Source organism: Archocentrus centrarchus, chromosome 22, assembly GCF_007364275.1.
Source record: "Archocentrus centrarchus isolate MPI-CPG fArcCen1 chromosome 22, fArcCen1, whole genome shotgun sequence".
In the NCBI taxonomy this organism is placed as follows: Eukaryota; Metazoa; Chordata; class Actinopteri; order Cichliformes; family Cichlidae; genus Archocentrus; species Archocentrus centrarchus.
Window position 1 is genome coordinate 11,157,192 of NC_044367.1, and position 15,376 is coordinate 11,172,567.

The following is a 15,376-nucleotide window of genomic DNA, read 5'->3' on the forward strand; positions in this document are numbered from 1 at the left end:
TGTAATCCAGAGCTGTCAACATTCCACCACAGCAGCAGCAGCAGCAGTTTGGGGGTAGCATTGTTTACAGAAACACTTTGGATTGGAGGAAAAGTGGCCGACACATCGTGCATGTGGAGAGAAAACAGCTCCTCCTTATATTTGGTATAATCTCTGGATGCTGCTGAGACTGTGCCCAGGTTCGACAGCGTACAAATCATTGGATCAGACCCAGCATGGGATAAAGCTAACAACAGTGCAGATGAGTACAATGCATGTGTGTTGTGTGTGGGGCAGTGACAGCTAGCTAGCAAGCAGGTAAGCTTGATTCATATGGTCGTATGGCTCCGATGATTTATTTAACTGAAAAGAGGCTTCGCTTACGCACGCTGTATAATTGAAGCACCACCAGCAAGAAAGGGGGGGGGGGGGGGGGGGAGTGGGTCAATGCATTTCAGTACATTCATTGTCAAGCCCTGTGACCTTGTATTAAATCCTGTGTTCTCTATGGTAGTGTTTTGGGGATCGGGGGTGAAGTGATGCAGGGCAATTTTAAACAGCCCGAGGGCGCCCACGCAGTCCAACCCACACGCACACAATCACACAGGCACGCATACACTCTAACATTCTCACACACATTATATATGCTGGAGAAAAATATATTAACATTTGCAATACAAAACAGTACAAGGGCCTCAGTGTAATAAAATACCTCTTGTGTTAGAATCCGTGTGGGTTGTTATTTTCCTTATGTCGTCTGTATGCAAAACTCTCGTTCTTTACCTTCAACAAAATAATTTTTTTTTTTGTCAACTATGAAAAATATTCCCATAGTTTGATGGGATTTGAGGCACTGGATTAGATCTCTGTACATAAAAAGTCTACCCCCTACCCCCCCACTCTCCCTTAGTTTGTTCCAAAACCAACTCTGGAGACCTACAAGATATTGATGCCATTAAGGGTTAAGGACCAGGACATCAGTGTGGACCGTTAACTAGTTAACCATTAAAACCTCATCTTCTCCTGGCTTTGCTCTCAGCCAACAGTCCAGCTGTCTGGCTCTGCAAAATCTTAAGTTTCAGGCCCACCAGAAACTGAATTATATCCCCTCCCCTGTGTATATTTCCCAGCAGACCCAACTACACCTGCTTGCTATAATTTGGTTCAGCCTGATTCATGAGTAAATTCAACTCATTCCTTCTACAACCTTAGTGTTACAGCCCTCTGATGGAAAACCAGCAGGCATTGTAGTTTACAGCCCAGCACTGGAGCCTTGTTTAAAGAGGTTGGCTGGCAGGACAGCTAAAACAGTATTTCATTCTGGAAGAGCCGTGCATTTGTGGTCCAGTGGGCTCCACATCTCTGTATCCAACAGTGGCCATCCAAACAGCCACAAAGGGCCCTGAACAATCTGTAATGGCTCTCTGTTGTCAATCCACAGTATATGACCAGAATCTGAAAAAGACTTGCTTCTTTCCAGAGCTGGCTTACATAAATGAAAGAAAGCACAAAATAATCTTTCACAGCATGTCAGCATTCCTGTTTAATCTTCTCTGCCAGAGCAGGACCCTTCAGCTCAGTCCACTGGTCCTTGGAAGATTAGCTTGGAATAGCCCTGAGTTGGGCTGAGTTGGGTGGCACAGAAGGGGCAAGCTGCGTGGAAGGCGTGAGTGCCATGGGGCAGAGGGATCTCTGACCAGTACTTGACCGACTTCTCTGAGCACACGTGTCCACATGGCACAAAGGCATGTGTGGGTGCACCTGTGTCCACGTAGAAGGCCGGCTCACAGCCCAGCCACAATGGAACGTAGGGCCCCACCACCCGGCACATGGGACACTCTCGCTCAGTGTTGGGCTGCTGCTCTGAACGGTGGCCCCAGTTGTGGTAACCGTGGACGTGACCGCATGCCAAGTATACCCAAGGCTGCTTGTCTTCCAGACATGAAAGGGCACGAGTGCGCTGCATGCTGGGGAAGGCGAGGGTATTGAGACCTACAGGGCACTGGGGGCGTGCTGCATTGATCTCCTGCCTGAGCGCCTCCAGGTGCTTTTGGGTGGGAGTGTGGAAGAGGCCTTCGGCAGTACGCCACAGCAGAGTTGCTCCACACAGATCAACCAGGGAGCCATCCTGTAGAATATTGTTCTCATTCTCCACCTGCAGAGGATAATGAAGCACACGCACACATTTAGTTTCTAAGTGGAAAAAACATACTGCCTATGCTATGCTGCTAATTCTTATTACAACACTGCACTACGACTGACAACATCTGTTAAAAGGGGACCTATTTTACCTTTTCTTCCTCTGTCATACAGGCCTATAGAGAAAAAGTGTATATATACACATTTTTGCAATGTTGAGTGCTCATGTTAGAAAGCGTTTCAGCTATTGATGTCAGCATATGTGCAAGTAACGCCTGTGGAGAAAAAGCTCAGGGTTCAGATTGCTCAGTTTCATACAGTTTCTTTCTGTTCTTTGCTCTATATGATGCTTGGCACACAGCTCTGGCTGTGAGCATAGAAGCCCCACCCAGATGCTGTTTACACCTTTTGTTCACAACAGGCAGCCAATCAGAGAAAGGTTGGCCTAATGGGAGCGGGAATGAGGGGCTGCACCAAGGTCCTGTACAAGATACCGTATTTTTCGGACTATACGTCGCTCCGGAGTATAGGTCGCACCAGCCAAAAAATGCATAATAAAGAAGAAAAAAACATATATAGGTCGCACTGGACTATAAGTCGCACTTTTTTTGGGGGGGGGGGTTGATAGAATCCGAGACTCAGAGCACAAATTCCATCTTGAACGGCAATTTAAAATAATAATGGATTAAAGAACAGGACGAACACGGTTACACCTACGTTATGCTAACGTAGCACATTCAGCTACATGACGCACAACGAACACGTGTTCGGTATTGTAACGTTGTAAACACACTTCCAAAGTCGGCGATATTCACAACAAAGGTCGTCTTTATTAACAGAAAAACGGCTGCTGTAGGCCACAGCCACGCCAACCACAACTACAACAGCGGAACAGCAACACACACACACAGGCAAGCTCTCGGTCTTTTTCTCTCTCTCCATGCTGCCTTCACGAACCTCCCGAACAGTCCGAAATCCCACAACATCAACACGCTCTCTAACTAAGAGAATCGCTACAGTATGTTAACGTAACATTAAGTTATTCAGATAACCATAGCATAAAGAACATACTAACAAGTTAACCAAACCATCAATCCATTGAATTCTTTATCCTCGGTGTCACTTCTAAACAATTCCGTACACTCCGTAGACGAAGCGCCGCTTCCTCTTCTGTGTCGCGTTAGTCAGACTCGTCGTCAGCTGCAGTTCCAATTATTCCAGCCTTTCTGAATCCCAACAGGATGGTTTGGTTGTCACTGAAGCCCATGTTTTCTTGATCCATCCAATGACTTCCAGGAAAGTTGGGTGGCGCATTCTCCCAGTTGCCGTTAAGCTGTGCTCTCCATCCACTGCGCCCACAGGTTACGCAAGACTGCCTTAAAGCTGCAGTTCACGGAGATGTCAAGTGGCTGGAGTATTTTGGTTCATGTGTTATAAATGTCACATATACGTCGCTCCGGAGTATAGGTCGCACCCCCAGCCAAACTATGAAAAAAAGTGCGACTTATACTCCGGAAAATACGGTAATAACTGACTTTGAATTGTGAACCATGTATAGCTACTCTAATAGAGGGGAAGAGTAGAAACAATAAACATAGCAGATCCCCTTTAATATTCTGCAGTACTTCTATAACATCACTTACTATATCCATATAGTGTATTTTTTAAACTACTAACCAGTTTGCCTGGGGTCTGCGCTGAGCGGGTCTCTCTCAGCGTGTAAACATCTCCACAAACAGAGATCTCTCTCCATACGCCGGGCTTGGACTCTTCAGTGAATCCACCCTTAGGGTGCATTACCAGCACACCATTGGTTGTTAAGCCATCCATGTGACCATCAGGGTTTTTCCATTTTGCAGCTTTTTCCTGCAGGCAAGACAAAAAAATAGATGATGACACAAAGTGACATGATGTGTGGCATTCTGATTTTTACATAACACTGCATATGAAACAGGGAATTTCTTCATCTGGTTACAATTTCCTAGGATTAGAAGCACTAAAAAAAGTAGACATGTAACCTTACATTTTAAAAAGTACCGTAGTATAGATAGAGAAGATGTATAACCACAATGGCACACCAAGTAGAAAATTACCCCAAGAAAGATGTTTTTCGAAGAATCAAACCCGGCTGCATAGATGCGAGCAGTGTAGGGCGGACTACGTTCACAGACAATTCGACAGGCAAAACGAGAGATGGTGCTCTGCGTGATAGGAGTCTCTTCTCCTTCCTGCCCTCCTGCTATTGTGTCCGTTACCACAAAGTCTATGGGACTCTCAGTAGAACGCCCTATCTGCAAAAAAACACACACACACGAAAAAAATTAAATATCATGCTGTACAGCTGAAAAATAAACCTAATTTATACATAAAAATGAATAGGCACACTCCAATACTGGGAAACAGTTCAAGCTGAATAAACAGAGGTAAAAATAGGCTTTCCCCCCTTTCATTTCCTCTTTTTTCCCCCCCCTTCTCAAATTGTCCTAAGTCCAACACTTTGAGTGGCTTCCCCTTCTCTGTGCTGTGTCCAGTGTTATTTAGACACATGGAGAACATACAGTGCTGAATATGAAGCATGTCTGCAGCATTTACATCCCCTTGCTCATCATCTCCTTGCTGTACATTCAGATTCATGCTACAGACAGAGCAGTTGACAGTGTAAACTGGGCACAGACACTTTTTATTCACTGGAAGCGTTTTTAAACTACCAGTTTACTTCACTCTGCATTTGAACTTGATTTTGTATTTCTATTACAGCATTTTCTCATTTATTTTACTGTTTTGTCATACAGCACTTTGTGATAGTTTGTCTGTGGAAAACGCTTTATAAAAACAATACTTTTAACTCTACTCCCTGAAGGAGGGTACGGTTTAGGAAGAGACTAGTATTTGCCATTGTGTGGCCCTGCCAACCAGTCAAGTTGAAGTTTACATCTGTATTTCTATTTTGCCCATTCATAAGAGTTGTTTCTCATCTGAATCGACAATCTAAGTATACAGCAGTTTGTTTTCCTGACATTCTGTGAAGTGTCAATCTTTTAAAACCTAGGATAGATAACATCAAATTCAAACAGCATGTTTCAGCCAGAGAACTCGCAGCTCTTCTGCTGTTAAAATTACAGTCACATCCTGCCATAGGAATGGGGTGGGTGAGGGTGGAGTGGAGGCTTTGACCATTGTTGGCTGTCAGGAAGGAAATACTACTCCTGGCTTTACTAGATTGAAACCGGTAAGGTTAAATGTAAAAGTACATAAAACAAAAATCTTCTTGTTTTAGGTCTTTTGACTGTAAAGTACAGTAAAACAAGCAACAGGAAGACATCTCCTTTAGCTTCGAAAAATTGTAATGAGCAGGTAATGAATGTATCTCAGTGGAGTTATGTACAAAAGTGTAACTGAACTGGTTTTTACCTGAAACATATCTGTGTCTTTATCATGGCTGTACTCTACCACTACCGTCTGGGTCCTGGATAGCGTGTAGGAGATACTGTGCTGGCCTTTAGAGTTCACAGCCTGAAATGTGAAAGGAAAAAAAAACAACAACTTGTTGATAACATAGTACACAGTGTGACAGCATAATAAATCAGTATCAAATTTGTGGCTTTATCACCGGATCTGAGAGTGCCAAATAGCACAACAAGACTACACTAAAAACTTCCTTGCACAATAATTTCCTTGTTAGTGAGGTTAAATTAAAGGCCAGGGCAAAAGCAAACCCACTATTAAAACACATGGCACTCAAGTGATGACTCACATCCTAAGAATCAACAACTACTAGACACTGCTAGAAGAAAACATGCTATTGTCCTTATTTTTGTCTTTTTAGTCATAACTTTTAACATTCATATGCATTATTATTATTATTGTTTTTTTTTGTTGTTTTTTTGTTTTTTACAGCTCACAGAGCTCTACGGGCTTATTGCATCATTTTGTTATGTACAGGATGTTACCAAAATCCTAAAACCTATCGGAGGATTTTTTTTTTTGGGAAGAGGAACAGGGAAGACCATGTAAAGTCACACTCCCATGAAAGTGACCATAAACTCCCCACTGGCCTCAGTTAACACAAGTTCACCCAGCAGTTGAACTGCTTTAAGTGAGTGTAGTGAAGAAGGGTGAGTTAAAGCCCGAGCCCAGCTTCCATCAATACTGTACCACATGCCATCCTGCTCTAATCTGCAAATTCCATTTCCTAAACATCCCCCTCCTCTCTGTCACGTGCAGGAGGGAAAGCGGGAGAGAGAAAGTGGGTCATCGGAGCTGCCACGCTCTGCTGTAACATCAGACACAGACGGGGACAAATGTCATCATCACATGCAGTCTTGTCTCGACTGCGCTGCTATAAACAAATGGTGCTCTACCTGAAAGAACTAAAAGGAGCTCAGCTATACACAGTGCACACAAAAATGTATATTTTTTTATAAACTCTATGACCCAAACACCCCCCCCCCCCCCAAATACACCTCCTTGAGCTGAGTGAGTTGGAATGATAATGTTTTGAATACGAGGCTGGCAGTGGCATCATGGGAGCTCCTCATTATCTGCCATGAACACTAGAGTGTGCACCGACACGTGAGCGTTCCCTCTCAGCAACAGAGAAGTCTCAGTTCATTTGTATGCTGCACTGTAAGGGAACAAGAATGGGCTGGGGGACTCCAGTATTTTAGTGATTTATATTTTTAATACCTCCTTCTCCTCAAAATAAGCTGACCACCCAGCTCGTCTCTCAAAGAATGTTTATTTTTGATACAACTGGGAGTGCCAGGTTGGCATAGTGCAGCAACTCCTGAGTTCACCCTACTACTCACAGGCCTGGTAAAAAGGTCGCAGGGAGGAACGCTGGTGAAAACAGTTCCCGTCCCTGAAACAGCCAGTAACTAATTTGGTGTGCAGTAAAAATGGCCACATCAAATGCAGATAGCAAACTATCTGAGACATAACTTACAATCTGAAACATTTAGCCACATTTGACTTCACACTCAAATGAAAGAAACCACACCGTGAAAAGGCCTCTGTCACTGAATAACCTCAGAGCAGATTTTTGCTGATAGTAACCTGAACCAGAGGGCCTTCAGCCAGAGAGCTTAACTCCCAAAAATGTCTGAAATATTGACCTCCAAATGGTGCAGAGGTAAGCAGGCCTTCTGTGATGTTTAGCAGTTTCGATAAGGAACCGAAGGGAGGAATGCAGGAAGGCAAACACGCTATACTGGATGTGGCACTTCCCTGCAGGCAATCTGCCGTGAAGAGAAACTCTGAAGCCCAGCTAGGAACTAAAGTCGCTGTACTGGAAATGTCAACATTAAGGTCTGCCAACAACCATGTAAAGTGTTTTACTGCACAATTTATTAGCTCCCAGAATCACTAAAAGATCATTCTGCTCCTATGGAGGGAAAAAAAAAAACATTTTTATATATGCCCCTTCCAACTTTATATGCAGCCAAATCTCCCTGTGTATATAGGCATAAAAATACTCATCACCCTCTATCTGAAGTACATTTTTTGCATGATCTCATACATTTTCTCTAAAAAGAAATGCAAACAGATATTCAACTGAGATGTCCACTGACAGTCTTTCCATTAAATCGCTATTTCATCCTTTGTTTTTGTACCTTGCTGGCTTGGGCTGTGTTGAGCATGTGCACAGTGCTTGGTTTAACACCATTGGCTTTGGTCTTCGTGTATAGCGCAAATCTGCTTTTCCGTCTACCACGATCTCCAGTGGGCAGGGAGCCATTGTACCTGTCAGAGACGAGATGGGGTGGAGAGAAGGACAGCAAATTCAATTTTCTTTTCTGTGTGAAAATGCAAACAGCTTCCGTAGCTGCAAAAAGATGTGTCTAATGAGATTTACAGGCAAAAGTCTTGTAATCATATAAGAAATAAACATGGAGAATTAGAAACATTCGTGTGTTTTGAAAAGGAGCTTTGCCACGCATTACATCACTGACAATCTAATACACCCGATTAGTAATCTAAGCGTTACTTTGGATAACGTCTCGTATTACATAATGCACTCTGGTGCTGGTGATTTCAGTGTGCGTGCACTGTGTAAACTGCAGCTGTTCTTTTGCTCTGTGTCCTAGGCAGGAGCACATTTTAAGATGCATGTCAGGTTTGCTATCACTTTGGGAATGCACAGTCTGGGTGGAGAGCTGACTAACGTGACTGAGACACTTTCTTTCAAAGCTGAATTTTATACACTGATACAGATTACAGAGCCATCTACTCCATTTCCAAATCATTTAAGAACAAATTTCAGTTTTGCCCTTTAGTGTGCTGTGAGGCACCAGCCTAGGCCACTCTTTGTGAATGAAGAAGCCCCTTCCGGTACAACTGGTCTTCTCTCTATCCACCAGCTGGTTCCTACAGCTGGGACACCCCATGCTCAACTCTCATCCAACACACAGACCTTCTGTCACACACTCACATGTAACCACAAATGTGCTAAACAGTTATTTTGAGCAAGAGAAATATTTATATTAAATGCCTCAAGTTTGCACACTAATGCATCAGAGGGATCAGATTCTATAAGCCGCCTTATAATCTGACATTTCTCCTTTTTGTTTCTGCACAAAAGCGAGAGAGACTCCTTCTGCTCCTTCCCACCTCCCTCCCAGGCTAGTCCACCTGTCCCATGTCTCCACATGGCTGGCCAGGCATAGAAACACATGGTCCCAGTCAGCACAGTGCACAAAGCTGGCCTGTAGGACAAGCCACCCACAGAGAGCTAGAGAGACACTGGAAGATTCTGTGGACTAAATGCAACAAATACAACAGAAAGAAAGGAGGAAAGTGTCAGATGACAGTAGATCTGGTTAACTCATCTCCTAAAGTCTTCAGCTTTTACTTTTAATGGTGATTCTCTTAAGGCCATTTCAGGGATTCTACTTCTGTGTCTCTGGACCAATGCACACTTTGAATTCAGACCCTTCCATAGTTGGGGAAATGATGAAATTTACAACATGAGGACTGCTGCTTTCAAAATAAAGCACAAGTGCACATAACAGAAGTCACATCAAATCTAAAGAATGTATATACTCTTCATGCCCCCCCCCCCCCCCCCCCCCCCCCACCCCCCCACCCCCATTATAAAGAAATCCCCAAGAAGAAAAAAAAAAAAAAGGAGGTATTTTCATTAATGCACATATTCTTAAGCTAATTTTGCATGGTGCTTCCTCTGTACTCCACTTTTATTTGACCTGTCCTAGAAACACCCCACCTAAATAAAGACCAACTAGGTCTACATACAGATGTCTATTCAGTTAAGGGGGTCTACTGGCTGGCTACCTGCCCCTGTGTGTCTCATACAAAGCACACAATCAAATTATATGCAGCTTAGCATTTTTGCCATGATGAATTTTGACTGGAGAATGCAATCCTAGCTCTGCAAGAAACGCTGCATATGCTTTCAATTATTCATCATTACACAGAGGAACAATATTCTGTCATGCAAGAACTGCCACCGTCACATTAGCTAGGACAGGCTCTTTAAAGCTGCGTTCCAACTAATTGTGATCGCTTTCCCTTTTGACCTGTGCCAGACAGACAGCGGATTTACCTTCCAATACTTAGCAGCAGGGATTAGAAGACTCTGGCATATCACCTATCCTCCAGGGTTGCAATAAGGAGCCAACAGCACCTCCTACCTCCTATGCTAACATGAAAGGCTAGTGTTCACAGAATGAGAAGAAGATATGCTGAGTAGCTGTAACACTCATTAGCATGACAGGAAGCAAGGTTACAGACTTAAAGCGTCAGAGGAGATGGTTTTGAGGTCACTAAGACTGCAGCTTATCAATACTTCACAGAAATCAATCTAAACTGCATGAGTAATACATCATCACTGGACAACCAGATGGCATAATGAGCAAAGACAGTATGAGTCAACTAAATGAGCATCATCCATCCATTTTCTTATCCATTTATCCAACTTAGGGTAGCAGGGATGCTGGAGCCTAGCCCAGCTATCGCGGGGTGAGAGGCTGGGCATTCTGGCTGGGTTGCCGGTCCATCAGAGGGCTATCACAGAAAGACAAGACTACGACACACTCTTAAATGCACACCTACAGCCAATTCAGAATCAACAAATATCCCAATGGATCCCAAATGTCTTCTGGCATGCCCCAGATAAGGGAAACAACTTCAGTTTCATGCCCCACACCACCAAATTTTGAATCAATTACTGACAATATGATTGATAAAAATGTGATGATTCATTTTCAGTGCAATAGCATCAGCCAAGTCTTGTTTGATAATAAATAAAAGTGTTTCTTTCACATGGCTGTCCATGCCCTACAGTTTAAGAACCACTGAATTAACCTTACATGAGTGTGTTTGGACTGTAGGAGGATCCCGGAGCACCTGGGAAAAAAAAAAACCCTACGAAGTCACAAGGAGAACATGCAAACTGCACATAGAAACGCCTCAATCCACCAGGAATATTGAACCCTTGTTGTGAGACGACCATGCTATCCTCGGTGCTGCCCCAGATTCAACCAGTTACACCTGAAATCTTTACTTTTATTGTACTACTGACAAAAACAGAAAAAGATCTCTTCTTAGTTGACTTAAATCTCATCATTCATTATGTTAATAATAAAAAAGGCAGACTCTATGACAGTCTGTACCAAAGATCCCACCCAAGTTTATTTGTACACTTCCTTTACTGAGTAGTTCTTTAAGGCAAAATGCACAAAGTTCAATCAATAGGCCTAGTCTCCCTGCCACAATGGACAGAGGAAACTGAAGAGAGGCAAAGGCTGAGTCTTGATCAATCCATCCTTTCATTTGCAGGATACCCATGCAGCACCCCCCTCATCCTCCCTCCTTTCACTGACCAGCACCAAGCCAATCTGCGCCGGCAGAGATGGGGGGCAGCCATGCAAGTAATAAGAGCCACCACGGTCATGGCAACAAACCGCTGAGGGAACTGCTGCTCAAACAAGCTTTGTTCCATGCTGTCAGCTATCTTGTCTACCATCAGTTTTATCAATGGGATGTGATGTCATGGCAGTGATTATACACCCGTCACATCTGATTCACATATGTGTCTTTATATCAGGAGAGAGAACAAAAGTACCAGCTTCAAACATGCCACATGCTGAGCCTGGGGTAATAAGCAGTCAGCACTTTTTATCCCTTACAATAAGCAGTATGACTGAGTGTATGGGTGGAGGGCAGTGCACAAAAACACACTGTATTCTGGTTCTTTGTGTATTATTTCAAATGCTACATAAATGAAAGTCACACAACACACTTATAAATGTGAACTATAAAAAAATTTAATAACTTTCATAAGAGCTTCAGGACTGGCCAGTGGCCAAAGTTCAGTCACTCGTGTTTTTTGTCAACTGTGGCAGCTGTTGCCCACGACAATATAGATATGACTTTTTAAAAGGATAGCTTGCAGCAGTTTGTCCTGAATGAATTCTAAACAACAAAACAAAAACACAAAATACAAAAACAAAACAAACAAACAACAACAACAAGACACCAAAGCAATTATGAAATAATCAAGGTAAAAGCCGCACTAGTTTTGGCCAGCGACAAGATGAGACATGTAGAACTGCTTATTTGTTTGAGTTTTACATGAACAGATTCAGCCCATGTACCATTTAAAAATTTCCAGTACAAGGGCCAATTAGATAGTTACAGAATGAACACTAAATCATGGAAATACTTAAGAGGATTAGGTGTGTTTTTCTACAAAAGAAACAGCTGTGTGAAAAAACAAAGTCTGATTTAACAAGGTAGCCTGAAATCTGAAATGTTTTGACAGACATTTAAGGTCAGCATTATCTAACTTCTACATGATACAGCTTTCAATACTTTATAGAAGACCTAAGACAAAATAACTGATTGACAGAAAAATTCCAATCTATTCTGATAAATGATAAATAATGCTTTTAGGCCATATTTTCTCAACAGTGTTTCAAGCCAGCTTCTTTCCTGTATTTTATATCAGTGTCAAAATGAGTACATTTTTGACATTGAATCTTTTCTTTTTTTTTTTAATATTTTATTGATGCTGTTAATGATAAGATTTTCATGATCACCCTTAGTGACTCCTGACCAGTTTCCTAAAAAAAAATGTAGGTCTACAAGGCAAAATTTCCACAGTCACAAGTTTGACGTAATTGTTTTGCAATGAGCAACTGTCAGAAAAATCTTGCCAACATTGATACAAGTAAGAGATAAGCTGGAAGGCAAATAATTCCAATACCTAGACAATAAGGAACTGGTTACTGATTTTCATACCTACTGATTGGGCAATTTAAAGATGCCATTAAGGCCTTCAAGAAACTGCTATAGATGCTTTATAAACCAAATGAATAAAAAGAACTGAAAGAGCTACAGCTCTACTTGTTTTCAGTGTTGTTTGTGGTTCGATGCATGCCCAACAAAACTTACTGCAAGAAATTTACACATCAAGGTAGACATAAAATACTCAGAAATAAACAAATACAGAGATGGAAAATTAAAAAAAAAAAAAAAAAAAGTTATCCATTAGTTTTTAGCATTTTCACTACCTTGCAGAAAAGGTACCTTGACTGCGCAGCCCTTGAAGCTATATCCAGAGGGTTTGGAGTAGCAGTATGGTAGTATAAAGCAAGATAAGAATATATGCTGTGAGATTAGATAATTTGTCCATAGGGAGCTTGCCATATTATCTACCTTGTTTCTAGAGGACTTTATACCCCGTGTCTGACACTTAAGGTCCCCTACCTGTTAAATTACGAGTGTAAAGTTAACTTTTTGCAGGGGCTGGTAAGGTGTGTGATTTAAAGCTCTCTGCATTCTGGAGAACAGCCGGTAATACGTGCGTGACTACAGAAGTTGTGCTAAAGGAAGCACCCTGGGGCTGGGGGAGGGGACATCACTTCTTCCGAATTCCTGAAACCCCACGAATCCAACTTTAAGGTAAGAAGGGGCGTCCGGTCAGAGGTGCTGAATATGAAATCAGTTTCACTCGGGTTACTAAAGTTGTCCTGAACCGCTCTTATTTCACGGACACTTGTGTTTGCATTAATAGGTAGTTTGCAGTTATCAGGGTTGCCAGGGAATGGAATATTTCAATCGTCCACATTTGGAATTGCGCACGTGTCTGATTTGTGGGATAACGTGAGCTTGTAAATTTCTAACCGGAGCTTGACGTGTTCCCTGAATATCATCACAGCGCCTCTTTGATGTTATATAATGCTGCCTGAGTTAGAAGTTGATCTTGAATAAAAAACGCATTACTGCTAGCTTACGTGCTATTTTCAAAACTTACAGCCCCACAACCAAGGTAGCTGTACGAGTGTGCTTCTGTGAAACTTAAAAATAAACACTCGCTTTCAGGTTCACGTCTACACTTACTCAGAAACAAATAAAATAGTAATTCAACTTACCCCAGTACCACCAGCTCTCCGTATTTCACTGGGTCTTTGGACGGGGCGCAGTGCTCCTCTTGGCTTAACGAAAACATCAGGCTCCTGGCTTCACTTCACTGTTAGCTTTACAGTATAATAACAACGGCTCACAAATGACCAAAATTCCTTTTTTAAAAAGAGCGACGCACTCTCATTTCAAATCACATACCCAGCAGCATGTGTATCTGTGTTCTCACCAATCAAGTTTGCTAAAAATAAACTGGTCTGAAACTTCCTCTGCGTGACATAGCAAAACGTAACTTACTTGGCGGTTGAATCCGTTCTAAAGCAGATACAAAAACAGCGAGGAGCGGGGCCGGAATGTACCATTCACTTCTTCTTTACTTTGTATAGGGGGCTCTTTACCAACTCCTTGATTAAAATAACACGTTTGGTCAAATTTGAGTGTATATAGTTAGTTAAACACATATATAGGAATATGTGAAGATGTTTTGTCCTCAATTAATTCTTGTATAGGCAAAGCAGTCGAATCTACATTGTAACAATAATTTTCAACCTCCCGTCACGGTATATGGATCGCACCTTCTGTTATGTAAACAAAGAGTACAATCTGGGAATTCTTAAAGGGATCCTACTTTTTCCTGATATGATTGCAGTTTCCAGGTTTCTATCTTTAACGCGAATAAAGGTTTATACACTTTGTTCCTGTACTTACATTACAGGACTTCTGTTTCAGCAAAAGAGGATGGGACATAAAAAGTGGGAAAAGACATGGTTAAAAAGAAATAAATAAAACATACACACACTTCTTTCCTGGCTAACACCGAGACAGTGGGAAAAATGGTAAAATCAGAAATGTAATTTTGCTGGTAACCCCCTGGGCTTTTTACAGGGCTTTATTTCATTATGACTTTATTGCAGTTGGCTAATGCATGTGATTGATTGTGCAACTTAATGACAGTACCACTGATGTTCATGCCTGGGGGGGGGGGATTATTTTTACAACACCATTGCTCATTTTTATCATTTTTGTCTGGCTCTCTTTCAGCATTCCTTTTTGTTGGCTTCCGGTCTGTGAGTGCATGCTTATTTGATTCTGTAATATCAATCAACTGGCTGCTGCAAATTAGTCAAATAATAACACTAAGGCCTAGTAATGCGGTTAATTGCTTTTCTGAGACTATCTGAGAGATCTAATTCAACCAAATGTCCACACCTGTCACCTCTTCATACACTGCATACCTACTTTTTCTCATGTTTTTCAGGTGAAAGTGCCACTTTTGTCTAGCAGTCTCCTCCACACTTAAATGGCTCTGTCTTGTTTAACAGGAATCTGCATGGCTGGAAGTGCTATTACTGCTTTGGCCCCTTCAATAGCCCTGTTGCCTCTGCAATAATGGCCTTCTATTTGAACTGGTGTTCAGTTTCAAAGAGCAATAACACTTGACACAAAAACAAAAGGTGGTCGGTGTACACATGGGCCAGACAAAACGAAAAAAAAGCCTCCCCACCCTTATGTACAACAAAGTAAACTCTGCACCGCAATAAGATATTGTGTTTGTAAGCAATACAAGTCAAATATTTAGCATTTGTTGAATCCCTTTAATGCTACATATTCTTGCCCATTGATAGCATGAATTAACATAAGGTTCTTCAGCATTTGTGTATAAGGATCAAGCTGCATTCAACCTAGAACTACAGGGCCAGGGGCTCATCTTAATGCTGTGAGTATAATGAATGTTTACTGCTCTTTTGTGTCACTGTCTCCTTTCTTTCTGCTTTCACCCACCATTGTCTTTGTAATAGAGCTCTATATGTCTGACTCACGTTCCACCATGCACATGCACAGACACACACACACAGCAGATTTTTTTGGGGGGTGG

The 15,376-nt window shown here is 42.1% G+C and overlaps 1 protein-coding gene across 2 annotated transcripts; it reads right to left on the reverse strand.

Annotated features, from left to right (window-relative positions):
- Positions 1–414: 414 nt before the first annotated feature.
- Positions 415–13,838, reverse strand: peli2 (pellino E3 ubiquitin protein ligase family member 2). 2 transcript variants are annotated; one of them, XM_030719365.1, is made up of 6 exons: positions 13,512–13,838; positions 7,731–7,860; positions 5,530–5,631; positions 4,212–4,409; positions 3,796–3,984; positions 415–2,134 (listed from the first exon to the last, which is right to left on the reverse strand). In XM_030719365.1, the coding sequence occupies exons 1-6, from the start codon at positions 13,586–13,588 to the stop codon at positions 1,556–1,558; spliced, it is 1,275 nt and encodes a 424-aa protein (XP_030575225.1). In that variant the 5' UTR covers positions 13,589–13,838; the 3' UTR covers positions 415–1,555. The 2 variants fall into 2 exon arrangements, with proteins under 2 accessions (XP_030575225.1, XP_030575226.1); XM_030719366.1 differs by lacking the exon at positions 13,512–13,838 and adding an exon at positions 6,274–6,391 and having other exon boundaries at positions 7,731–7,861.
- Between the last annotated feature and the right edge of the window lie 1,538 nt (positions 13,839–15,376).

What these genes read in the sequence shown, in the direction of transcription:
- peli2 (XM_030719365.1), bottom strand. Translation starts at nt 13,588, where the DNA reads ATGTTTTCGTTAAGCCAAGAGGAGCACTGCGCCCCGTCCAAAGACCCA. An exon ending in ACACAGCCCAAGCCAGCAAG is followed by an intron (nt 5,632 to 7,730) that starts GTACAAAAACAA and finishes TTCACATTTCAG; the next exon opens with GCTGTGAACTCTAAAGGCCA. An exon ending in AAGACACAGATATGTTTCAG is followed by an intron (nt 4,410 to 5,529) that starts GTAAAAACCAGT and finishes GTTTTTTTGCAG; the next exon opens with ATAGGGCGTTCTACTGAGAG.